At 43.7% G+C, this 27,857-nt stretch overlaps 1 protein-coding gene across 9 annotated transcripts in view; it reads left to right on the top strand.

The window, feature by feature from the left end:
* The window catches only part of ATXN10 (ataxin 10), a 216,792-nt gene that overhangs the window by 26,815 nt on the left and 162,120 nt on the right, over positions 1-27,857 (top strand). For all 9 annotated transcript variants that reach the window (XR_013623138.1, XR_013623137.1, XR_010984061.2 and 6 more), the window contains exons 3-8: positions 1,172-1,260; positions 7,620-7,716; positions 17,139-17,306; positions 17,473-17,553; positions 18,686-18,851; positions 27,393-27,501. Coding sequence is in view for 4 of the 9 variants with exons in the window: in XM_068113268.2 (XP_067969369.2) it covers positions 1,172-1,260; positions 7,620-7,716; positions 17,139-17,306; positions 17,473-17,553; positions 18,686-18,851; positions 27,393-27,501 (710 nt within the window). In the remaining 5 variants the exon portion in view is untranslated. The remainder of the gene's footprint in view (positions 1-1,171; positions 1,261-7,619; positions 7,717-17,138; positions 17,307-17,472; positions 17,554-18,685; positions 18,852-27,392; positions 27,502-27,857) is intronic.

A 27,857-nucleotide genomic window follows, 5' to 3' on the forward strand; every position in this document is an offset into this window, starting at 1 on the left:
ACGCACTCTTCATTCTCATCTTTCTTCCTAACTCTTACTCGGACAAGGAAAGCCCCTATGCCATCCATAATGGTACACTCTATCCATACACCACATCCTCCCTTCCGTGGATGTTCCACAGGCATGGCCATGAACAGGCTAACAGTGCTGCAGTGTGCGTGCCGGAGTGCCAGGTAACGGCTGTGCCAAGGGATGGAGTGTCGGAGATTATAAAAAGGATCTTTCCTTTTAGGGCGTGTATTTTAGGGTAAACTGTGACGGAGGATCAAAGGGGTGAGAAGGAAACAGAGTAGGGTAAGGGTGGGGGTTCGGAGGGGATCGATCATTAGAGAGCCACAAAAAGGAGTTCTATAAAAGGTTTACCATTTGGCGCGCTTTCTTTCCCTCCACCACCGAAGGTGGATGGAGGTTGTGTTTTCACCCCCACCTGTCTGTTTGTCTATGAACAGGATATCTCAAAAAGTTGTGGATGGATTCGGACGAAACTTGGTGACCAGGTTAGGTATATGACGAGGATGAATTGATTCAATTTTGGTGAAGATTCGAATCGGGATCCGGATACGGGAATTTTTAATTTATTAAGCGATTCATGACCATTGAGAGATGGGGCCCTAAAACGATATATAGCATATTTCAAAAAGTTGTGTACGAGTTGGTTAAATGAGTTGTTTAGATGACAAGAACAAGCTGATTCGATTTTGGTTCATGTCGGATCTAGATCCAGCCTATCGGTGGATACGAAGCATAAAATGTCCACCTGGCGGAGGTATGCGCTCTACTGAGTGCCACCACTGAGTGGACAATCCAGAGCATGCATTTGTGCCGGTGTCGGCGATCGTTGTGCATATACGCACTCTTCATTCTCATCTTTCTTCCTAACTCTTACTCGGACAAGCAAATCCCCTATGCAATCCATAATGGTACACTCTATCCATACACCACCACCTCCCTTCCGTGGATGTTCCACGGGTTTCGGCTAGTTACTATTATTTACAGAGGGTGATATTTACAACACAGGATTTTCAAATCCGCAACAATATGTAAATTGATTGTCGACTTGTCGTGCAGTTTGGGGAGCTTGTGACTGAGGAAGTGCAATTTGTTGATTGTTGCATTGATTGCAATTTTGAAACATTGTAATTTATTTTTTATTTTGTATCATGTCTTGTAGAACGACGGGAGCATTGGAAGAGGCGATAAAGCTTCTTCTCATATTACTGGGCTTGCCACCAGATGTTGGCGATGAGATTTTGTTTGTAGGTGAGTTTTATCATGATAAAGGTTTTATCGTTGTTACCTTGTTATAAAAGGTGAGCCAATGCACATTCTTATCGCGTACCCAACTGTGTCTGCGGACGTTCTCCTGTAGGTCGGTTAGCCATTCCTTGGAGGTTGATGGCTGGATTTGAACTCCGGCCACCGTAAAACACTTCATTCTGCAACATAAAAAACCACCTCTAGAGGCCATTCTGCAACATACATGGAAAAAAATAAATCAAACCAAGAAGAACCTGCTCCGTGGGAGTACCTCTCGTGCTGCTGCCCTTCGCAGGATAGCTCATCAGATGACGTGACCGGGCATAGCTTTCGGGTTCCACATTCGTTGATGATGGGGGAAATCCACGGCGCACCCCTGCTGGGTTGGATTGTGGTGGTGCTGAAGTGTCATCCACCCCTCGGGTTAACCTCAAATGGTCTGTTTGGGCGGTTGCCAAGAATATCCTTACTCTGAGAGCAAGATCACGTGTGTCTGCTGTTATCTGAACCACAGTGTCTGAACATCGGTATTGCAGCACTTTCTGAGGCTTGAAAACTGGATAGTGGTGAGATAATGGTGGGTGGCTACACCTACTAAATTGGTCTGGTCGCTCTCTTGGTTGCCAATCCTAGGGAGTTGCTGCAGCTTTGTCCAAAAAGCGACTCCTATGGCAGTTGAGGTAAAACCGGTCAACAAGCCAAAAGCTGCAGCTCCTGTGAAGCTATTATTATCTCTCTGATTGAGGAGAGTGATCTCACTGTGAAGGAGACATTCTATGCTGCGTTTGAGTCGGTGGTTGATTGGTGCCCCAAGCGAGATACTCTTCTAGTCTTGAGGGATTTTGTTGCATTGACTGGCACTGACAGGGATGTTTATGAGATGGGTTGGTTCCCATGGGTCTGGAACCAGGAACCAGAATAGCACTATTTTTTGGCTTCGCAAGATATCGTAGATTTGGGTGGCTGGTTCATGGTTTCTGCACTCACAGCCACATCGCTGGACTTGGTGTTCCATTTCTGGAGGTTTTGCAAAGGTGATTGACTATGTTCTCGTTGATGGTTTCTGGAGGTTGCTCCAGAGCTGTGGAGTCTACCGGAGTGCTCAGTTTCCCAGTTGTAGCAACTACTTGTAACAACTCTGAAGCTGTGGCTCAAATCCAAGAGAACGGTACCATCCCAGTCTGGGTTGGATGTTGGCACGCTGAAGGATGAAAGGGTAGCTGAGAAGTTTGCGAGTGTGTTGAGTGGGTGTCTAAGGGTTCTGAAGATTTGTGGAGTGCCTTCAAGACAACCATCCTTGATGTTGCCGTTGGGTGTTGTGGAACTCACCGTCAGATGAAGAGGAGCATTGTCTCCTAAGGGACACCATTGATCAGAGTTGCAGGGCCAAGCTTGATGGCAGAGTTGAGCTCTTCAGGGAGCTGAGGCATAAAACTGTACATTCGCTGAGTGCGGACAAGGAGGCCTATGTGCGAGGAATCTGTGAAAAGGTATAGCATGACCTTTGGTCGAGTGATTCTCGTCCTACGTACACAGGAATCAGTGCATTACTTTCTGTTCCTCCAAGCCTTACACACACCTTTATCTTGTATACAAAAAATAAATAAATAAATCAAAAGCCTGTCCCTCAATGTACTTATTGTACCTCAATGTACATAATGTAATAATAAATGTACCTCAATGTCCCTCAACCTGTCCCTCAATATTGTTGGAGTGGAGGATGGTGAGCTGTTGACATGAGAGTCTGAAGTGAAGGCCCGCTGGGCCGGTTACTTTGAGTGGCTTTACAAAGCTGACCCACCAGCTGCTGAGTTGGATGTCAGGGGTGCTACGATCCATATTGCTGATTCTGATCCTCCAATCAACCGACTTCGTTGGAAACACAGGTTGGGATGAACCAGTTGAAAGAGGAGTGAAGGAGGGGGGGGGGGGGGGGACAAAGCTCCTGGGATCTTTGGCATCCATGCTGATTGCTGAACTTCTCAGAGTTGGTGTAAATACTGCACTCGTGCTGTTGCATGCAGTTCTATGCTATGTTTGGAGCACAGGCATCATCCCACCTGACTGGAAGGGGGCCTTGCTGTCACACTCTGGAAAGGGAAGGGTGATCGCCAGGGGTGATGCTGTTCTCACTGCCGGGCAAGGTCTTTGCTTGGATAATTATTGATAAGGTTTGCTCTCATCTGCTTGAGCACCAGCATACAGAGCAGTTTGGCTTTACACCAAAGATGTCAACGATTGACTGTAGCCTTGCTCTTCGGGTCATCATTGAACGCAGGTGATAGTTTCAGGAGGCGCTGTTTGCAGCCTAAGTTGATCTCCACAGATTGTTAAATTCAGTGAATTGGGATGCCCTCTGGAGGATCCTTGGTCTTTGTGGGGTGCCACCAAAGCTGATGGATCTGATGTCTGAACTATACTCTGGTACTGAGAGTGCTGCGAGCCGTGAGGTGTGGTGCTTCTCTCTGTGTACTTGAGTTTGTCAGGGGTGTGACTGGCACCCACACTTTTCAACACTTGTATGGGCTGGATTCTAGGGAGGATGCCGGAGAGATGTAGCCGTGGTGCATCATTTAGGAATGTCAAGATCTCTGACCTTGATTTCACAGATGATGCAGTCATCTTTGCGGAGACTCTGGACATCCTCCATGGGAGCCTAAATGTGCGAAATGAGGAGTCGCAGCCACTGGGATTAATCGGTCTCCTGGGTCAAGACTAAGATCCAGGCCTTCAATGACATCTTGGATTCTGCTATCTTGTCTGTGGTGAGTATGTTGAGGTCAAAGGGAGATTCACTAACCTTGGCAGTGATATTCATATCTCTGCATGTTGTGAGCTAGAAGGCGATAGACATATGGGTTGAGCCTGGGAGTGGGGAGTCATGGACTCACTAGATCATGGGGTGTTGGACTGTCAGTACATACGTAGGAAGATGAAAGTCTGAGTCTAAGTCCTTGGTACTTCCAGTCTTTCTCTATGGACGTGAGACTTGGACTCTGACCAGGGATCTGAGACAAAGACTTAACTCCTTTGATACCAGGTCTCTTCAGAGAATCCTTGGCTATCGCTGGTCAGTCTTTGCATCCAATGAGCGTCTGCTGAGAGAGAATCAGATGAGATTTGTTACCTGTTTGGCCGTGAGTGTCAGCTGTGGCTATATCGACATGTGGCTTGTTTTCCTGATGCTAATCCTGCTCTCCAAATTCTCTCGGCAAGAGAACCTTGTGAGGGAGGAGGCCAATTTGCCCACCACGTTGCTCGTGGTTGTAGCAGATTCAGTGATATCTCGAGGAGATGGACGAGGTAATCTGCCTGAGGGATGGCTGGTGGAAAGTGGATGTTGCGATGCGCTGCTTCGGTCTCACATACCTGACATGACCTGAGCTGTTGTTACTATTTGAAATGTTTTTGTGTTTTGGCTATATTTTATTCAAATTATCAAAATTTTGTTTGGTGTATCCGAAACATAGTTGGACAATAGGCCTAATATTATACTGCCAATGGCATAATATTATTCCTGCTTCATTGGAGCCCTTAATTTTTTGCTATCATGGGGGTCATTAACCCATCCTCTCTTATATTTATTATATATGCACAAATGTGTGATGCATTGAGGGCAGTCCATTTATTATGTATGCACAAATGTGTGATGCATTGAGGGCAGTCCATTTATTATGTATGCACAAATGTGTGATGCATTGAGGGCAGTCCATTTTTTATGTATGCACAAATGTGTGATGCATCCTTCCCTCTCTCCCCCCATCTTGTCTCCCGCTCCCTTTATTATATTTTTTATCTGTCGGTTTGTTTTTTTGTGATTAATGCTCTTACACGATCCTCGATCTTGTATTCAAAAAAAAAAAAGGAGAGGATGATAGGAGAAACGAGGTATGTGGGTGGGGAGAGAAGGGAAAAGTTTTGAGAGGATGGTAGGGAAGGGAAGAGCAATGCTTGGAGCATGTTGTTGGGTGTGGGGGGTGGGGCGGGATGGTCGGGCTTGACACTGATGTCATCTTGGATGTAAATGTTTCTCTTTAAAAAATGAGAAAAAGACGAGTCAGATTAGAGGGGGAATGGGGAGGAGGAGGTTGGAGGAGGCTTCAAACTAAACTAAATTCTCAATCCTGAGATGGATCTCTATTTTTAAGGATACAAGTTGATGGATAGAGTACGATCGAAATTAATTCAGACAAGTCTCAACATTAGCACCATTTTGGAGTCAAATGGAATCTTACCTTGCAAAATGTATTTGGAAAACCACAGGAGATCTGAGATTGGCTCTCAAATACCAAAATTTATTTGGAAAACCACAGGAGATCTGAGATTGGCTCTCAAATACCAAAATTTATTTGGAAAACCACAGGAGATCTGAGATTGGCTCTCAAATACCAAAATTTATTTGGAAAACCACAGGAGATCTGAGATTGACTCTCAAATACCAAAATGTATTTGGAAAACCACAGGAGATCTGAGATTGGCTCTCAAATACCAAAATTTATTTGGAAAACCACAGGAGATCTGAGATTGACTCTCAAATACCAAAATTTATTTGGAAAACCACAGGAGATCTGAGATTGGCTCTCAAATACCAAAATTTATTTGGAAAACCACAGGAGATCTGAGATTGACTCTCAAATACCAAAATGTATTTGGAAAACCACAGGAGATCTGAGATTGGCTCTCAAATGCCAAAATTTATTTGGAAAACCACAGGATATCTGAGATTGATTCTCAAATACCAAAATTTATTTGGAAAACCACAGGAGATCTGAGATTGGCTCTCAAATACCAAAATTTATTTGGAAAACCACAGGAGATCTGAGATTGGCTCTCAAATACCTTGTTTCCATGCACCACTTAACCCGGGTTGAAAACCATGTTGCCCCTGGTACTGCATTCCCATTTATTTTGGCCATCCTGGTTTGGGCTGTTAAAGTGACCTCATCCACATTTTATGCTGGTCTTTCCCAAAGCGTATGGACTGTGGACGCATGATGAGATGAAGGCCAGCCAGTCAGGTTACGTATACATTTTGAGTCAAACCGAAAGGAAAAATGTCATTATTGTTTTGGCTTACTGACGTACTGACGATATGTACTGACGTTATGTACCGACGTTATGTACCGACGTTATGTACCGACGTTATGTACCGACGTTATGTACCGAAGTTATGTACCGACGTTATGTACCGACGTTATGTACCGACGTTATGTACCGACGTTATGTACCGACGATATGTACCGACGATATGTACCGACGATATGTACCGACGATATGTACCGACGATATGTACCGACGATATGTACCGACGATATGTACCGACGATATGTACCGACGATATGTACCGACGATATGTACCGACGATATGTACCGACGATATGTACCGACGATATGTACCGACGATATGTACCGACGATAATACCAATTGTTCTTTGGCTCCTTTTATAAATAAATAATAAATATGAGTTCCCCTACAAGGAAGTTCAATGCAGGAAGAGGCTGTTAGGCCCATCAATGCCTGCAGGAGTATGGCCAACGTATGGTTGTTTGTTCGTGCTCTATCCTTTTACATGCTGAATGTTAAGGAAAGAAAGCAGCACATTTGAAGTCTTTTGGTATGTCTCGGCCAGGGTTTGAAGGTTCGAGCTCCCTGGCTCAGAGTGGACTCTATAACCATTACACCACTGAGTCTGTTTTGTTTTTAAAAGCAATGTGTAGTGAAAGAGAAAAGAGGTTATCAGCATAAAAGTATACACTTGCGAGATCTGAAATCGCTCCTTGGTCTAGTATTTCTCTTGCACACCTCAGACCACTGATCGACTTGTGAGCCTGGGTCAGGTCAGGGAAGACAAGTTGAGACCATGGTCTGGTTTGGTACTGCAAGGCCCAAGAGAATATGCCTGCTCCTGTGGATCTTGAATGTGTATCACTTCCTAACGATAAGTTTGTCTCATCTTAATCATAAGCAGCTTCTCTTCTCTTCGACTACCTTAATGCTTTTAAAAGGTGTCAAAGAATAATTAAGATTTTCGTGGGCTAAACAATGTCCTCCACTGCTGGTTTTCACTCGAGACTTGCTGAGAAAGAACTTTGCACACCTCACCCGACGAATAGAGACGCAAGCATTTAATTCAGCTCGGATAGACGTTCAAGTGCGGGCCGCGGGGGAACCTAGGTCGGGATGGCACAGCTATCGTCCTGAGTTGTGTGGTGCATGGAAAGGAGGCAAAGTTTGGGTTACCAGGCCGATGATTATGTGTAATGATTTGAAAAAGGTCCAATGTGCCTTTGCTTCCATTTATGGATCTCACTTGTGCAGCTAATGGTCTGATGCTTGTGCCTCTATATCCAACCCTAACCAGCCCTGCGCTGCTCTATTCAATTCCTGGGGAACGCAGCAGTGGGAAATGTGCAAAACCAGTGTACGGTATGGAGCGCTGCCTTCCCCGACTTATTGTTGTAAGTCATTTTCAACTCTTCATATCTGTCTCGATGGTTTGTTGTTTGTCTTTTTAATAATCCGAGTTCAGTAGTCAATTGTATCATGTTACTTTTCTTGAGCTGTTTAGCCAAATAACCAACCAAAATATTGTCTTACCAAGATGGTTTTGATGCCCAAATGATTTAAAAATTAGACCTCTAAATTGTGCATTTTGGTTTTCAAGAATGTGGTTTCGTGTTAAATTAATTTCTTTATCACATACACAATGTTGGTAATGGTGGATTAATGTGTCATTTTCAAAACATAAACTCTCATTCAATTAATCAACCTTGATGGAGTCTAAATTTCTCTTCACTTTAATCCCTCGTCATCCCCTCCCTCTTCATAATAAAGTCACCTTTTATGTCTGTTTTGTACAGATCAAGGTTGGGTGACTTTTAATTTTGGTTTTTGTAATCATCTGTTTCATCTGACACATTATTAAATACCCTCTCCCTCCCTAACCCCATTCACACCTATCAATAGAGCCCGTGGGCTAAATGGAGTACTGCTCTCTTATATAGGTCGGCACGCACCACAGAATCGCATCTGCTGAAATCTATCTCTCCGGGTTCTTCCCGACATCTTTGTTCTTTGATCCTTTCACACTTCTTTCCACTTTTTCACATTTCTCTTTATTCATTCTAATTCTTGCTTTTTCTTTATCTCTCTTACTTTATCTGTCTGTCTGAGGAGAAGTGAATCTTTGCAGAATTTTTTCGTGTAAGGTTCACTTGGCTGTAGTGGGGTACCATAGTGAAAATGTCGTTACACGGTGGACAAAAGCACAATTTTTTTCACCAAAGCATCTCCATGGTATACCTTCGAGAAAAAAAGTAAGCTCCAAAAAAAATGATGATGGGAAGTGTAATATCTGACGTCATTATGACGTCATCAGCTAATTATTATGTAATCATATATAAAAAATAATCAATGACTTAGAACTAAGGTGTTAAGTGCATTTTAACATCAAAATATATGTTTCCGAGGTCAAGGATTTCAATGCACTTTTCATTTTTTATTTTAGACAATCTTTAAAAGATTTATGATGTTATTATGACGTCATAAGCGAATTATTTCGCAATCATAATTTAAAAATGAATTAGTTAGAACTAGGCTATTAAGTGTATTTTGACATCGAAATATATGTTTCCGAGGTCAAGAAATTCACTGCAATTGTCATTTTTCTTCTTAGACAATGTTTAAAAGATTTATGACATCCTTTTTTTTTTTCTTTTTTTTGTATACTGAATCGAGGCTCGTGAAAGAGCTAACATTTACTTCACAAACAAATCAACCAGACAAACAAAATATATAAAAAGAGGGAGCGGAAAACAAGATGGGGAGAGAAGGGGAAGCACACAAACACAACATTTGAGAGCAGGAAGATGTGTGGAAGGGAGAGGGCTTGGGGAGAGGAGGCGTGGGAAGGGGGGGGGGGGGGGTTGAGGGAAAAGTATAAAACACAAGGACACCAAGGACTTCCAGGACAGAATTTGGTATTTCAAAAAAGTGGAATTGGGGTGAAATTAGCGGGGGTAGAAAAGATAAAGGTTTTGGATGGGGGAAGATAAGAGATGGTGGTGAACAGCTGCTTTAAAGACCTGGAGGGTGGAGTGGGATTGAAGAGAGTGAGGGAGTTTGTTCCAGAGGCGGGAGAAAAGAGGAGTGAAGGTGAGCAGAGGGTCTTGATTTTGGCAGTTTGACCATAAGAGGGTTGCAGGCAGATCTTGTGCGACCTGTAGGAATATTTGCGGGACAGAGCCCAGAGAGAGCTGGGGGGGCAAGGCCAGAGAGGAGTCGGTAGAAGATGGAAAGACCACCAACCTGCCTGCGGTGAGTGAGTGAGAAGCCCTTGGAGTTACCTTCATCGCGGGAGATTCCAATGATTCTGAATGCTTTGGTTTCAACAGCGTGAAGACGAGCTAGGTGTGAGGCAGGAGCACCAGCCCAGAGGGGAGAGCAGTATTCCATTGAGCTGCGGATGAAAGCCTTGTATGTGGTGAGGAGCTCAGGTGTGCCAAGGAAGGACTTCGCACGACGGAGGATGCCCAGTCGGCGACTGGCTTTGGAGGCCAGATTTGAAATGTGGTTTTCCCAGGAAAGATCATGGCAGATAGTGAGACCCAAAAGCTTGAGTGACAGAACTTCTTGGAGAGGATTATTCAGAAAGTGGATGGGAGGGTTGTCCAGTTGGTCTTTTCGGAGAGACATCGTAAGAGTGTGAGATTTGTCAGGATTGAAAGACATGTTCCACTTGTTTGCCCAGTCTGTGATTTTGTCCAGGTCTGCAGAGAGTGAGGAGGCAGCAGACTGCCGATCTGAGGGATGAAGAATGGAGCGACAGAGAGTAGAGTCATCAGCAAAGAGATACAGAGGATTTTCAAGAGAGTCAGAGAGATCATTGATGAAGACCAGAAAAAGCACAGGGCCCAGAACACTGCCTTATGGAACTCCAGCCTGAACAGGAAGAGGAGATGGGAGAAACCCATTCAGGGCCACACGTTGACTATGACTAGAGAGGAAATCCGCCAGCCATGCGTGGAGATTTCCATGGATACCAAAAGAGGAGAGTTTGGTGAGCAGAGCGGGGTGCCAGACCGTATCGAAGGCACGTGATATGTCAAGGGAGACTGCTCTAATTTCCTGTTTGGCATTGAGGACCTCCATCCATTGTTGAGAAAGCAGAAGCAGCATGTCCAGAGTAGAGTGTCCAGGTCTGAAACCAAATTGATGATCAGAGATCAAGCCATTGGAGAAGAGGAAAGATTTCATATCTGAAGCAATGATGGATTCCATGACTTTGCTGATAATTGGGAGAAGGCTGATTGGTCTGTAGTTGCTGGGATCTGTTTTTGCACCTTTTTGTGCAAAGCGGTGATGTTGGCAGATTTCCAAGCAGATGGAAGATGACCTTGAGCAAAAGAGAGGGTGAAGAGAACAGAGAGAGGGAGTGAAAGAGCGGAAGAACAGGATTTTAGGACCCGTGGGCTGATGCCGTCAGGTCTAGTTGCAGAATCCGAGTCGAGGGTTGACAGAAACTTTTCCACCTTGTCAGGAGGAAAGGACACAGAGTCCAGGAGCAGCTGGGTACGACTGGGTACGGTGGGTACAGAGAGGGATGGGTTTGGGACACAAGATTTAGAGGCAAACACAGAGTTGAGGCATTCAGCTTTTTCACGTGCGGAGTCAACCATGTGGCCATTTGAGGTGAGGGAGGGGATGGAGGGGGAACAAACACCAGAAACAGATTTGACCAGACGCCACCAGGATTTGTAAGAGGGAGACAGATAAGAGAGTTCGGTTCTGAGAACGGAGAGATATTGTTTCCTGGCTCTCCTGAGGGTGGACACACACTTGTTTCGGGCTTTGTGAAAGGAAATGAGATTTCCTTCCGTTGGATTTGCTTTCCAGGAGACGAAAGCAAGTTGTTTCTGGGCAATAGCCTCACCACAAGATTCCGTGTACCATGGACGGGAGGAAGGGTATGACAACAGAAGACGAGATGGGATAAATCTGTGCATGAGAGAGAGCAGTTTGCTTTGGAAGAATTCCCAGGAAGAATTTATATCAGAGGCAGTGGAGATGGGAGACCAGTCCAGATGATTGATGGCTGCTTGAAGACCGTGCCAGTTGGCCTGAGTGAAATGCCAGACGTGTCGACGCTGAGGAGGCTCTCTGAGAATGGTCAGAGAGATGTCCACTTTAACAAGCACATGATCAGAAGAGCCGATTGGAGCAGAAGAAGAGCAGCAGACATTTTGAGGGAAGTTAGTCATAACCAAGTCCAGAAGAGAAGATGCTCCGTTGACTGAAATCCGGGTCGGGAAATTGACAGATTGTGTCAGTCCCAGTGAGTCACAGAAGTCCTTTGCTGAAGAGCCATGGCTGGTGAGAGGTACCCACACCCAGCCAACTGGCATGGTGACAGTTGAAATCACCACATATGAGGAAGAGAGAGTTGGGATGGGTAGATAGAAGTTGGTCCATATTCTCAGACAGCGAGATGTAGATGGAGTCATCACTGTTTGGTGGACGGTACAACACACACATGAACAAAAGGTGGGAGCGAAGGGGAAGCCATGCTTCTTCCATAGCTTCCGTAGCCGTAGCCGTAGCCAAAGGTATTCCTGGGTGTAAATTCGTTTGATTAGTTAACATCCGCATATCGAGAGTTCATAATAATCTTCCCGTTGAGTTACAGAATTTAAAACACCACTAGAGCATTTATTTTCAGTAATTTAGACTTAGCTATTATTAGTTACTCTTCATCATTATGTCGTTAGCTGGTTTAATAAAGGGGTAAATGACACAAAATTATATATGTTGCATCAAATGTATATGCATATACATTATACAAATACTCGTGATTCTGTCCCATTTTGTAGCAGTGATTCCTTGAGATGCGAAAGAATATTAGCATATCTGCCTACATGTTGTTTCTTCTATCATTATTTTTATTACCTTGTTAAAAACACACAGTGACAGCTCCCCCTTCCTCACGCAAGTAATTCATTCTTCAAAATAGAAACATACAGAACTGGAATAAGTGTAAGTGTGATAGCTATAGTGTCTGTGATGAGCTCATAGCTCATCTATGCTTCGTATGCTTCATATACATATGAAATATAGCTTGCTCATATGCTATAGCTTGCTCATATGCTTCTTGTTGTAACCGTGATAGAGCTAAGGTCGTCACTTGGTGGGCATGTCGTGTCCGTGTCACATGAGCGGCATTGATGAAAGAGTTAGCTGTACCAGATGTTGCTACACCTGAATCAGTTAGAGCTGCAGTCCAGCCACTCTGATCGAGGAAATCTCCCAGTGCATTCCACAAGGCCTTCTCCAAATGGAACCCGCCAAACATGATCAGGAATTCATTTTCACCGTGAGTTGCAGGCCAGGTCCATTGAATATACTTGCAGTTCGCAAAAATTGGACAGTCACAAGTGAGTACTGGAATCTGGCCAGGGTTGAGGAACTCTGTGATGGACTTCAATATTTTCATGGCATGCTTGATCATGGCTGGTGAGTCTGCCTTCTCTTGAAATAGTGGTAGAAGAGCAATCAAGGCAGGGGGATCGAGCGGATGTGATTGCTGAGATGCATGATAGGCAGCCCATGAGATAGTGTCTCCCTTCTCACTTGCATTTCCGTTGAGAAGCTTGGAAGCATGCTGAATCCATTTCTCCTCCTTTTCTTTTGCTTCTTCAAGCCTCCCATTTATAGGTGTCATGATGACCTGTGGTACACTGGTATTTGATGCTTTCAGATGTACTGATTGAATTATGCTAAACGAATCTAGAAGGTGAGGTTTCTCATTTGGATTTGCAGGAAGAAAGCAAGTTGCCACCCGAACACGTCCGAGATTATCTTGTGTAGGAAATTGGATGACACTTATACCACTTCCATGGAACGATCCTTTGGCTGTAGTGGAAGAGGGATTATGGTCGATGTTATCCAGTGCACCAACAGTGAAGAGACCTTTCCTGAGAATAGATGGGCACACAATTTGGTCAGCAGTGAATTGGTCACACATTGTAGATGACAATTTATTCTCCAGTTGCAGAACCCGCTGTATGAGATGCTCAACCCTAGTTTAGCCAGTTGATCACTGAGTGTTCTGTTCCTTGTCAATGTGTGGATATTCAAGCCAATGTATACTGGAAGTGGAGGTTCTCTCTCAGGAGACTGTCGTTTAGGAGTAGCCAGTTTTGTGCACCTTTTCTTTGAATTGTCGAGGAACAACTGGGCGATTGTTTGAGAAGCCTGTGTGTCATTAACATCGCTCTTCAAGTTTGGTCCATAAAGGATCATTGATGACAGGAGTGTAAGACTGGGAAGCATTGTCTGGCACTTAGGGGGGAAACTGCCAGAAAACGTGAAATGTGTTTCTCCAAACATTTCTTCTCTGCATATTTTTGCTACTTTTGCAAAAAGTAGCGCTTCTGATTGATAGTCATGTTCATGCAGAGCATCTTTCAGCATTTGTTGCATGCCTTCTGGAAATACAAGAACAATGTTCTTGCCATCTGTCTGTTCTTGCACACCAGTGTCGGCAAAGTGCTCAAGAAGCCTGCTTTTCAACCGGCTCTTGTTAATTGACACATCATGCCCAAGATTTTGAAGACGGCGTTCATACATCTCATGAAGATCTGAAAACTTGAACAGGTATGTCCCATCCTCAACGGCAAACTCAACATAAGACACCAACTCCACAAACGCTCTGGCATCTGCTCATTCTCTTCCCGTGTTTGGAGAAACACCTTCACGGTGATGAGCCCGATGTCTGTTTCTGTATCGTGTTAAACAGTTCAGGTGGTACTTGGCTTCTAGGGCGATTAAATCACCCCCTGTTATTTTGTACAAGAGTTGGTCATCCTGCATATCAGTTGCCATCTTTCTGAGGGACTGATCAGCGCCAAATGTTTGGAAGTTGTGTAATTTTTGGTCGCCTGTTTTTTCACAGAAGATGCACACACACACTTGGCATCAAATACCGACTGCCGCTTTGACCGTCGCATCTCAAGAGCTTCGGCTTCATGTTTTCTTTTCCTCATTACTTGTCTGTTGAGTTTGGAATTGTTGAATTTCTGATGGCAAGAACGATGTCATGAGGCATTATTTTTCACAAAAGTTTCTACTGTTCCTTCTGTTACATATTCTACATCAACTGGCAGTGCATTTATTTTTCTGAACTCCTCAACATTTCCCAGGAATGCAGCGTATACTTCTCTGGCATTACGTTTAAATCCTTTCTGTGGACAAGATAGTTTTTCCGGTGTAGTTTTCTTTCAGATTATGCAAGCACTCCAATCCATGATGACCTGAAATTGAAAGGAAATAGTCCACATAAGCATAAAAAGTACAATATCCAAACCAATATTATACGTTCCAATGCTGTAATTTGATAGAAAATTCATAAATACTTTTATTGGTTTCTTGCATTTCTAAATTTGAATAGCTAGACTAAGATCGCATATATTCCAGGGAATGTATTGTTTGAACATGGTCTTAAATCACATTTGAGACCGGGCACCCTTGCATTTATCCCCTAATTCTTATGTTTTATTTTCATTTGTTTTGTTTTATTTATTTTATTTTTTTACACATTTGAGTAATGACATCACTGCAACATAGTGAGCTTAAAAAGGCTTATATATCAATTACCTGTTTCTTGAAATATTAAATTAATGACAAAATCTCGGCACAGTACTTCACAACCTTATGTTATACATTAATTTGCGCTAATATCTTGTTAGTCTATTGTGACGTCATTAAATACACTTCCTGTCATCAGATTTTTTGGAGCTTACCCTCTTTTTGATCCTTATACATGGGCAAAGCTTTGGTGAAAAAATTGTGCTTTTGTCCACAGTGTAACGGTCCTTGGCATTTTTGTTAATAAGGTACCTCACTACTGTGCCTGGATGGATTTGAGGGGTGTGGAGTAGCAGCTGAAACCCGAATCCTGTCAAGGTTCTTCCTGATGACTCCATCCTTGCACTTTACTTATTTGGGTTCCTTCTGATTACTCCAATGCAGTATTAGGTTTTCCATTTTATCTGTCTCTCTTGGATTATGTTGAATCTGAAGCTCTCCAAATTATTTGAATCTCCCACGATGAGACCAAAGCACAGGGTCTGTTCCTCTCACATTGCAGCCAGGTCGGTATTTTCTTTCATCCATTCTCCGCTATTGCTTTCTCTGCTCTCTCAGTCCTCTGATCCTCCCTAACCATTCCAGGATGCATGGGTTTATCCAGTGATCCCTTCTGATTAAATGAGCAAAATCCAGACTGACAGCACACGTGAACTTAAATAATAATAAAAAACATTAATTAATTATATATATATATATATATATAACCACCTTTAGGTGGCCATCTTGGAAAAAATATCAAAAGTCTGAAAAATATAAAATAGTAAGACGCCCCTTCATTTTCATTTTTTTCTCGTCCCCAAGACCTTCCGCTGAACTTGGGGACGACTAAGAAGAAGACCTTTGTTGGTCGAAAGCTTGTCGAGAATTAAAGATCGACCGTCCTGAAGCTACGTCCGCATCTGATTTAATCTCCCGATTATTTATATATATATTTATATATATATATATATATATAATCGGGAGATTAAATCAGACGCGGACGTAGCTTCAGGACGGTCGATCTTTAATTCTCGACAAGCTTTCGACCAACAAAGGTCTTCTTCTTAGTCGTCCCCAAGTTCAGCGGAAGGTCTTGGGGACGAGAAAAAATGAAAATGAAGGGGCGTCTTACTATTTTATATTTTTCAGACTTTTGATATTTTTTCCAAGATGGCCACCACATGGTGAAGTCTACCAGACCAAAGACTAGCGCTACCACCAACACACATCCCAACAACTATCAGGACGCCACTTCGCTGTGGTTGTACCCCCCACCCCTCCCCCAACACAAGTGGGGGCTAAATCTTCCCCATTCATCCCTGATGCCCGGTTTCATCAGGGCAGAGTGGTCACAGTCAGAGTGCTGATCGGTCCCCATGGACTGGCCCTTTCCTTCTCGTCTCTGCCTCTTTCTTTCTCTCTCTCTCTCTCTCTCTTTCTCGAACTCTATCCTGGCCCTGACTTTGTGAAGGCAGGCTGACACCATCCTGGATGTGGGGGATCTCTGGGTTGCTCCTGCAAGATCGATCAGCTCTCTCTCCGTGCCACGGGCTTGTTGGAGAGAACTGTCTGGGCTATACAACAACAACAACAACAACACACATCCCATGCACCATTTAAAATTACGTTGGTCATATGCCCGATATGTCAAAATCTACTTCAGCAGTGTAGCATTGCCTACTCTGCTCTGTGATTTGCCTGTCCTGAACCAGTACTACATTTATGCGGACTTGCACTACTGACCTGAGCTATCTGGTAGTTGTCGTCGATGGGATGTCCCTGGTCGAACTCGCCATTTGCATATGCGCTGAAAATATCCCCCAGAGTCTGGGTTCTGTCGAACACTGTACGAGCGTACCATGGCTTCAAAGACTTTCTGCCAGCCTTCGGGATGCATCCACACATGAAGACCATTTTAAGACCTAGGTCTGCTTTACTTCGTCAGTTCCTCAATTAAAGCCACTGCGAATGTTTGTTCTTGTGCTACAGTAACCAGCTAACTTAACTGTAACGGTTGTTGTTGTTGTTGTTTTTCTGTGTTGTGTAAATCAAGATTCCTTGCTCAGCCCTTTATTATGTTTCTTTGTCGGCATTTTGCTTAAATTGTTTTGATATCATACCGAGCAACGATTCTACAGCAGGAATAATTGAGGGTTTGCTGTGACATGTAAAGTACTTAATTATCTCTAGTATTGTATGCAAAGCTGATGATGTTTTATGTTTTGTGTTTTTTATAATTGCTCTGGTGGCTTCTCAGACGCTGCTTGCTGCTCTCAGACAGTAAGGCTGTGGATTACTGCTGCATGCTTCTTCACACGTGCTTCAATACCTCACGTGTGAACACCTTAGCGTCAAACTCCAGTGGGCTGCCACTAGCTCGAGCTATTCTGGATGTCTGCCATACGCATCCTGAACTTGAATGGCCGTGAGTCAAAATGCGGGATGACTTGTTCGGTTCCTACATTTTTTTCCTCCCCACCTCTCCATCCCCTCTCACCTCGTCCCCCGCTCTTCTTTCCTCTCCTGCTCGTTGCTTCTTGACTGCATTTGTCATGTGTGCTTTCCCTTAGAATGTCGGTGTTCTCTTGCAGCCTCTTGCTCGTTACACAGCATGTACTGCCATCATCTTTCTTCATTCCAACAATCTATCAGGATCTCAATCATCGGCAACGGTGAGTGTTGTTATAGGTCTGTTCATAGCACAGCGGCAGCATCCAAGCTCAAACGGCCAAATTGGCCAATGAGGCTGTACAAGTAGGGAAGGAACTAAAGGGTTTATACATGAAATGTCCAGACGAGCTTGTTTCTGGGATTCACGTCGCATGTAAATTATTCACATGTTGGACATCATAATCTGATGAGATCAAAGTGCCCTCACGAAGTATGAGCCAGTTTAGAAATGAATTTTATTCCTTTTTATTTATTTATTGTTTACAGAGTGAAGGCTCGTGGATGAGCTAGAACACAGAACACAACACAACACAGCAAAAGGAACAGCACAAAGGGAAGGGGGAAATGCGAACAGCAGGGCATGCAGGACATAATAAATGGAGACGGATAAACAAGGGATGCGGGTGATTATGAGGGATAGGGGAGAACGCAAAGGGTGGACAAGATGGATACAGAAGCAAAATTTGGGGGAGGTGGGGCCTGGTGGTGATATGGCATTGATTTTTACATGGTGTACGATAGAGACATATTTGAAGGCAAAATTAAGATTTCCGCAACAACAAAAACACACCCCCTTGGCAACATGTGATTAAAATTGAGGACGTGGTGATGACATTTCCTTCAGCTGAGAAGTCATCTCTACTTCTTTGGGTGGATTGGGCAGGTAGGTTAAGAAGCTAAGTAGGTGAAGTATCGACGCTCCATCCTGAGAAGCCTCTTTGAACACCAATGTGAAGTTTAAACGGGCCTAACGCTTTCTTGTTGTACTATCGGTTTAGCCCTCGTTGGAAATTTATTTGGCTTTGTCGTAGCACTGCCAACATGGAATATTCACCCACACGGAAAATCTTTGAGTGGGAGCACAATTGCCTGACACAACTGAAAGCTGTTTGTGTTTTCTTGCCTTTGATGGTGTATATCTAATCACGAGGCAGATAAATGGATTCGTATTTTCTTTAACTTCCTATTTAGTGGTTTTTTTTGCTGTCATTGTAGGATCATTTAGTTTGTGGTTCTCTCTATTGATTTATGTTTTATCCTCTAAATTTTAATATTTTTTCATGTTTAAAAGCTTTCCTCCTTTAGTATTTAACACCATCATAGTAGGCATCACAGACATTGTTTTGGTGGCAGGTTGACTGTGTTGGAGGTGTTGGAGGTGCAGCTGGATGAGCCTCCAGAGAAGGAACTCTCTCTGCCACCTTCTCTACTGCTGCTCCTGCCTTGGCAACTTAGGCAGTGTGGCACAGCCTTGCTGGAATTGTTAGCACAAGCTGCTGATCGAGAATCGATATCTGAGGTTTGTGCCTCCTTTTCAGATGTTTAAATGCTTAATGAACTTGAATGGCATTCGGTGGATTGCATGCTTATCCAGAGTGTTTGAATCTCGGCCGGTCCTGCACACCCCACAGGTGTGCAGGACTTACTTTTTCCACATGCGAAATTTGCTTTATGTTTATTTAAATTATACAATGGACTACAAAATGTAAATGTTTCATGATATTTGTTATATTATATCACCTTTATCTATCAATATTGTTGAAATGAAGATCAAATAGCTGTAGGCTGAAATATGTTGAAAAAGTCAAAACTTTACATGGGGTGTACTTACTTTTTCACGTGACTGTATATATATTGTTGCGGATTCGGGGGTCGGCGCTCCCCTTATCAAGGGGGGGGTTAATCCCCTTGTCTTTTAAGCTGGCCGTCCCGAGTCCTTGGGAAGTTATAACGTCACTTCCGGTCGATGGTAAGTAGGGTTGTAAGCCGAATTAGTCTTAGTACCGAGGTACTACCACCGGCTGTAAAGCGAGGAGATAACTCCCACCCAAGCCGCAGCTTTAATGGACACACCGAGCGAAGCGAGCCGCGACTCACGCCATTAACAATTACTACACCCGATTATAGCGGTTCCGAAATCGTGCCACAGGTACTCAATTGGGAAAAGACTAAAGCGATCGGATGGAGAGGAAACCAGAGTATAGGAAGAATAAAGGTAATTTATTTACAAACCAAGAAGAGGAAAGGAAAGAAATATACAAGGAAGAAGAAGAAGAAGCAGTACACAGGGCAGGCTTACCTATACAGTCTTAACTTAACGACCCCAGACGAACATACACACTCACGCGGGGATTGTAGCGGGAAGGGTGGAAGGTCCAGGTAGACCGGATCCAGGCTCCAATCGACCCCCGTCCAGGCTCTGGTTCCGCAGGCAAAACCGTGGTGGTGGTCAGCAGGCCGGCAGCGCTCTGCGTGTCGTCGACCGCAAGCGGACGTTACATATATCGGGGGGACTGGGATGCGGCGTACGTAATAAACGTATTTTGTGCCAAACGCGCTCTTTCTCCCGATCAATGTTCGTATCAAAAAGGGCAGTTCGTATCAAAGGGCAATCAGCACCACTCAATAACTCCTCGCGCAGTCCGTGCAAAAAGGAGCCCGCCGAATGAGGTCCCGTAATCACGATGGTCCCCTGCGCAGTCCTTGCGCAGTGCGCGTTTCCCAGCGAGTCCGTGAAAGGGCTTGGCTTGGCGCTCGTGCTTATATAACGCGCTTTCAGATCAATCCGTGCGCTTGGAAACCACCCCCGCCAGCGAGCTCACCTCAGCCCTGGTTGGCTGGTAAGGGCTTACCGGCTCCGCCTTTGACGGCTCGTTGACGAGCCACACCTTGTTCCCGGCGGTCCGCCCCCTTCTTCCTCAAGCTTGACCGCGTGGTTAATGGCGTTTGTTTGAGCAAACTTCAGCTCAACACAGCGAACGCTGCTGGCAAGCAGAGGCGCATAATAGAATTGGGAGAGAGAGGTTGGCAAAATGGCCGGAATGGATTGGGGCCTATTCTTATTTAATTGATGCAACGCAGATTCAACTATTGGGAACACGGCCTTATCTGAAACACATAATAATGAAATAACTAAAGTTCCTCTGGTGGCCTACGTGTTGCATATGGACTAACTATGGGTGCTACCTTTGACCTTTTAACGATGAGAATTATTTACAAGTATTTACACAAGTGAGGGTTCTAAAACCGCAACAATATGTACTAGCTTGGCTCGGCTCGCTATGCTCGCCTCATCACGCGTCATTACAGAGGAACGGGCTTGTTTTAGCTGAGGTTAATGACTGTACCTGAGTTGCTGTGTTGTCATGATTTACACCAATCATAATACAAACAATTATTTTGCACAAAATTATTTGTGGTGTTTGTGATATTACATTTTTATAAGCAATTTAGGTTGAAGATTTAGTTTGAAAAAATATTAGAAAATTCAAAAAAGAGCCCCTCAGCACATCCATACGGGAGGGGTGGGTGCAGACTGGAAATTTGGGACGAATACAACTCACCACCACGTAATTAAAAACAGCTCACCACCATGTAATTAAAAACAGCTCACCACCACGGAATTAAAAACAGCTCACCACCATGTAATTAAAAACAGCTCACCACCACGTAATTAAAAACACCTCACCACCATGTAATTAAAAACGGCTCACCACCACGTAATTAAAAACAGCTCACCACCACGTAATTAAAAACAGCTCACCACCGCGTAATTAAAAACAGCTCACCACCACGTAATTAAAAACAGCTCACCACCACGTAATTAAAAACAGCTCACCACCACGTAATTAAAAACAGCTCACCACCACGTAATTAAAAATACCTCACCACCACGTAATTAAAAATACCTCACCACCACGTAATTAAAAACACCTCACAACCACGTAATTCAAAACACCTCAGCACCACGTTGTGATTCAAAACACCTCAGCACCACGTTGTGATTCAAAACACCTCAGCACCACGTTGTGATTCAAAACACCTCAGCACCACGTTGTGATTCAAAACACCTCAGCACCACGTTGTGATTCAAAACACCTCAGCACCACGTTGTGATTCAAAACACCTCAGCACCACGTTGTGATTCAAAACACCTCAGCACCACGTTGTGATTCAAAACACCTCAGCACCACGTTGTGATTCAAAACACCTCAGCACCACGTTGTGATTCAAAACACCTCAGCACCACGTTGTGATTCAAAACACCTCAGCACCACGTTGTGATTCAAAACACCTCAGCACCACGTTGTGATTCAAAACACCTCAGCACCACGTTGTGATTCAAAACACCTCAGCACCACGTTGTGATTCAAAACACCTCAGCACCACGTTGTGATTCAAAACACCTCAGCACCACGTTGTGATTCAAAACACCTCAGCACCACGTTGTGATTCAAAACACCTCAGCACCACGTTGTGATTCAAAACACCTCAGCACCACGTTGTGATTCAAAACACCTCAGCACCACGTTGTGATTCAAAACACCTCAGCACCACGTTGTGATTCAAAACACCTCAGCACCACGTTGTGATTCAAAACACCTCAGCACCACGTTGTGATTCAAAACACCTCAGCACCACGTTGTGATTCAAAACACCTCAGCACCACGTTGTGATTCAAAACACCTCAGCACCACGTTGTGATTCAAAACACCTCAGCACCACGTTGTGATTCAAAACACCTCAGCACCACGTTGTGATTCAAAACACCTCAGCACCACGTTGTGATTCAAAACACCTCAGCACCACGTTGTGATTCAAAACACCTCAGCACCACGTTGTGATTCAAAACACCTCAGCACCACGTTGTGATTCAAAACACCTCAGCACCACGTTGTGATTCAAAACACCTCAGCACCACGTTGTGATTCAAAACACCTCAGCACCACGTTGTGATTCAAAACACCTCAGCACCACGTTGTGATTCAAAACACCTCAGCACCACGTTGTGATTCAAAACACCTCAGCACCACGTTGTGATTCAAAACACCTCAGCACCACGTTGTGATTCAAAACACCTCAGCACCACGTTGTGATTCAAAACACCTCAGCACCACGTTGTGATTCAAAACACCTCAGCACCACGTTGTGATTCAAAACACCTCAGCACCACGTTGTGATTCAAAACACCTCAGCACCACGTTGTGATTCAAAACACCTCAGCACCACGTTGTGATTCAAAACACCTCAGCACCACGTTGTGATTCAAAACACCTCAGCACCACGTTGTGATTCAAAACACCTCAGCACCACGTTGTGATTCAAAACACCTCAGCACCACGTTGTGATTCAAAACACCTCAGCACCACGTTGTGATTCAAAACACCTCAGCACCACGTTGTGATTCAAAACACCTCAGCACCACGTTGTGATTCAAAACACCTCAGCACCACGTTGTGATTCAAAACACCTCAGCACCACGTTGTGATTCAAAACACCTCAGCACCACGTTGTGATTCAAAACACCTCAGCACCACGTTGTGATTCAAAACACCTCAGCACCACGTTGTGATTCAAAACACCTCAGCACCACGTTGTTATTCAAAACACCTCAGCACCACGTTGTTATTCAAAACACCTCAGCACCACGTTGTTATTCAAAACACCTCAGCACCACGTTGTTATTCAAAACACCTCAGCACCACGTTGTGATTCAAAACACCTCAGCACCACGTTGTGATTCAAAACACCTCACCTCTACGAAATTTAAAAACACCTCACCACCACGTAATTAAAAACACCTCACCTCCACGTAATTAAAAACACCTCACCACCACGTAATTCAAAACATCTCACCACCACGTTATTAAAAACACTTCACCACCACAGAAACAAAAGTTTGAGGGAGTAGTTCAGTGACAACACATACACTGCCCAGATATGTAGATATATCGATAGATGACTGCACCTGAGTTGCTGTTATGTCATGGTTTACACCAATCATAATACAAACAATTATTTAGCACAAATGTATTTGTAATATACGTGATATTACATTTTGTAAGCAATTGAAGTTAAAGATTGAAGTTGAAATTTTTTTTTTTTTTGCAAAAAAATACCCCTTCGGATATACACACGGGAGAGACAGTAGCATACCAGAAGTTTGGTACGATTTCACAAAAGTTTGAGTAAGTAGTTAAGTGACAAGACAGCACAAGACAGACACTGCAAAGATATATCGATATACAGTATATATGTATTGCGAAATGTGGTGTCGGTCCATGCTTTTGACCTTTGTGGTTCGTTTGAAAAGCAGCACATGCAGGCAAAGCTCAACATTCGCTTTTGAAATGACAGGAGAACGGGCATGAATAATGTTGATGTCAAATTGTATTTCACAAAGACAAAAGCCAACCTCCGCCGCCCGATGTTGTATGTCATCATTTCGCGGTGGGTGGTATAAGCAGCTCAGAGCTTTGGTTCTGATTGTAATGAAAGTGCAACATAATTAACCTTTTTAAACTCCATGAAATAATTTAAATTGATAGATTAATGTAAACTTGATAGAAATAGATTCATGTAAACGTCACTAGGGACGGGTGCTTTTTGCTTGTTACTGATAATTTAAATGAATGAATGAATATGAATGATCGTTGGAGGCAAAATGCTTTTGCACAGCAGGCGATGGTGTGGGAGGTGATTGGGAAAAGACAAGAGATTCGTCAACATTGGCTTTTGATTTCTGCTGCTGTTTTTGGCGACGAAGGTGCAGCACATAATTTGCGATGTAGGTTGTTCACAGCCAGGGGGCATCCAGCCTTTTCACAATGGCAGAATGTGATTTGAAGGCTCAATGTGTTCTTGCAAGCATCTAATAGAAGCGGAGATGAATGCTTCGATCTTCCGCTTGGCTGCCCATGTCTGACAGTTGTCGACTTAGCCATTGTTGTGATATTTTTGCTTTCTTAGTTTCCAGGAGGTAAGTGTTGGACAATAATGTTTTTGTTTTTTGGGGTTTTTTCTTTTCATTGAACCAAGCTTTTTAAATCCTTGATTAATAGGAAACATAACTCTTGCTCATAAACCTAGATTCTTTTTTTCGGTTTTGGTATACTTCTGTCAGTGCTTCGAGATGGATCTGTCCACGTTAATAAGCCTTGTTAACATTTGAAAAAAAAACAAAAAACGATTCAACACACCTCGTTGGTTCCACGGCTGACGACGTCATCATTATTATTATTTTTTCTCCACCAATTTATCCCAAGATGATGCTCAAGAAATTTCATCTTCATCGAATTAAGTTTTATACTTGTCAAATTATGACGTCATAATGGAGGCACCTATGATTTCATCATTAACATATTTTATTCCCCATGGAGAGTTCTTTACAATGAGTCATGGCTCAATTTTTCTATGCAGCGCCTTTGGAGATATGGAGGTGCAAAGTTTTTCGGATTTTCCAAGATAGTGCCCATACCACGTGACCTATGACATCATAATTATCATTAAATAATTCTGCAAGTGGAGGTGCACCTATAGTGAAAATTTCCTGTCAATCGGACTGACGGTTGCAGAGAAAATCATATTTTTTTTCTGTGCGGACAAACAGACAGACAAATGAAAAATCACTCAAAGAGCGACACTTGGCAAAACAGAACAAAGTAGAATGGCACTCAGTAAAGCATCCTTTTGACCTCACAAATTTGACTGTGGTTGGTGAAATTTGACCACCTGGAATTGGTGGTTGAATTATGTGACCTGATATGCAAATCGTCTTCAAATTATGTTAATCAGATGAAAATTGAGGATTTTAGAAGTTTAGCCGAAGTTGACCTTTTGGCCTATTTTGACCTAAAAAATAGTTGGTGGTTGGTTTCAGTTAGCTGATATGCAAATCCTATTCAGATTTCAAGTGAGGTATGTGGATGGACAAAAGGACCACCGAGGCAATCAGAAACATGGTGGTCGGATGATGAAGTTGGAAAGAGGATTGACGAGAAGAGGAAGAAGTTCAAGGAGTGGCAGAAGGCGAAGAGTATGGGGGTAGAAAAGGCAGAGCATGAAAGTTATAAGGCAGCCAAGAAGGCTGCACGGTAAGAGGTAGTAAAGGTGCAGGAGGCATCTAGGAAAATGTTTGGAGAACGCTTGGATTCGGAAGAGGGTCGGAGAGCGGTATTCAGGATTGCAAAGCAGATAGCGAAAGAGAGGTGCGATGTGATGGGGGTGAGTTGCTTGAAGGATGAAGTGGGACGAATCGTTGTGAATCCAAATGGAATTAAAGGAAGATGGAAAAGATGTATGGAAATGCTGTTGAATGCAGAGAATGAATGGGATGGCAACATGGAAAGTAACCCAGGAAGTTGAGGAAGCGATAAAAGCAATGAAGAGAAGAAAAGCGGGAGGGCCGACGGGAGTTGTGGGAGATATGTTGAAGGCAGCGGGAAGTTGGGGTGTGAAGAGAATGACAGAGATCTGTAATCTGGTGGTGAAAGAAGGCCGCATTCCAGTGGATTGGGAACTGAGTACGCTCGGCCCTTTACACAAGGGAAAGGTGACACTCTGCACTGTGGCTCGTATCGAACGATAAAGTTATTGGAGCATGGAATGAAGGTATTGGAAAGGGTGTTGGAGAAGAGGATAAGGAAGAAAGTGAAGATCGACGAAATGCAGTTTGGATTTATGCCAGGAAGAGCAACGACAGATGCACTTTTTATTGTAAGACAGTTGCAGGAGAAGTACATGGAGAAGAGGAAGACGTTTGGAGAAAGCATTCGATAGGGTTCCACGCGAAGGAGGGTCATGGGCGTTGAGGAAGTTAGAAGTGGAGGAATGGTTGATCAGAGTAGTGATGTCAATGTACGAGAGAGCGCGCACAGCTGTAAGGACAAAGGACGGGAACAGTGGTGAGTTTAAGGTGGGAGTGCATCAGGGGTCGGTACCAAGTCCACTATTTTTAGCTGTGATGGAGGTGCTGGCTCGGAACGTAAAGGAGGGTTTACCGTGAGAGTTGTATGCAGATGATCTGGTGTTGATTGGGGAGAGTATGGATGGACTGAAGGAGAAGATGAACAAGTGGAAGGAATGTATGGAGGAAAAAGGTCTGAAGGTGAATATCGGAAAGACGAAGGTGATGGCAAGTGGTAAAGCATGTGGTGAGGTGGAAAGAACTGGGGATTGGCCGTGTGCTGTGTGCAGGAAGGGTGTTGGAGTGAACTCCATTCAATATACAATGTGCGCTGAGTGGGTTCATCAAAAATGTAGTGGTCTGAGAGGGTCGTTAACCAGTGTGGCAGCTACATTCATGTGTAAGGTGTGCACAGAGGGAGCTGCAGTTGGAGGAAATGTTGAATTGGATCTTGGAGACGGCGTGAAGCTGGAAGGTGCGAAAATATTTTGCTACCCCGGAGACATGCTGAATGGAGAAGGTGGATCAGACTCAGCAATGGTTGCTAGAGTGAGATGTGCATGGAAGAAGTTTTGGGAACTGAGTGGCGTGCTGATGAGGAGGGGAGTGTCGTTGAAGCTGAAGGGAAAGGTGTATGCTGCATGTGTGAGAAGTGTTATGATTTATGGGAGCGAGACATGGGTAATTAACGTAGAGCAGCAACAAAGGCTGGAAAGGGTGGAAATGTGAATGGTTCGGTGGATGTGTGGAGTATCGTTGAGAGAGAGGAAGACGAATGATGAATTGCGAAAGATGATGGGAATGGAGATGGTTGAGATGGATCTCAAACAGGTTGAGATGGTTTGGTCATGTGTTGAGGAAGGATGAAAGTGACTGGTTGAGAAGTGATGGAAATGAATGTAGAAGGAAGTCTAGGACGGGGAAGACCGAGAAAGACTTGGCTAAAGGTGGTGGAAGAAGAAATGCGGGCAAGGGGGTTAACAAGGGGAGATGCAGAAAATATGGCAAAATGGAGAAGATTGTCATGTGGCCCGCAAGGCTAACCCCTGCTCTAGCAGGGAAAATGGCCTTAAAATGCCTGTTGTTGTTGTATAATACTGTCCAATTTATACGAGTAATTTTCCTACCTCAACAGCTTATGTTGTGTATGTGCAGGATGTGGTGGAGTTACAAAGGGTGTTGCGATGTTTATGTCGAGCAACAGCACAACCTGGAAGGTTTCCTGACCTACTTGATCACCCTGACATTTTACCTTGTGCCTTGGGTAAGTGCTCTTTATGTTTGCTGCAGCTATTCTTTGTTTGGTGCTCCTCGTTACCCTGCGCACGTGAAGCACAGTTAAGGCATTGGTTATGGAATTAGGCGGGGTTAAGGAATCGGTTCATTTTGGTGTCTAATAGTAAGGGAAACATATGAAAATCTGTTAACTAAATTGTTACCAAAAAATTTCTTCACCAATATGTTTGTAAAGGTGTGTAATAACATGTGTTAAAATGTTGAAGGTCAACTCCCGTGGGAAACCCAGAAAAAAAGCTGTTGAATTCGGGTACCGAAAAATTATTTTCGAGAATTTTTATTTTTTTTAATCGGCCCTTAAGTAACTTATGAGGGGTCAAATAA

Source organism: Myxine glutinosa, chromosome 4 (genome assembly GCF_964187855.1).
Source record: "Myxine glutinosa chromosome 4, kmMyxGlut1.1, whole genome shotgun sequence".
Classification (NCBI taxonomy): Eukaryota; Metazoa; Chordata; class Myxini; order Myxiniformes; family Myxinidae; genus Myxine; species Myxine glutinosa.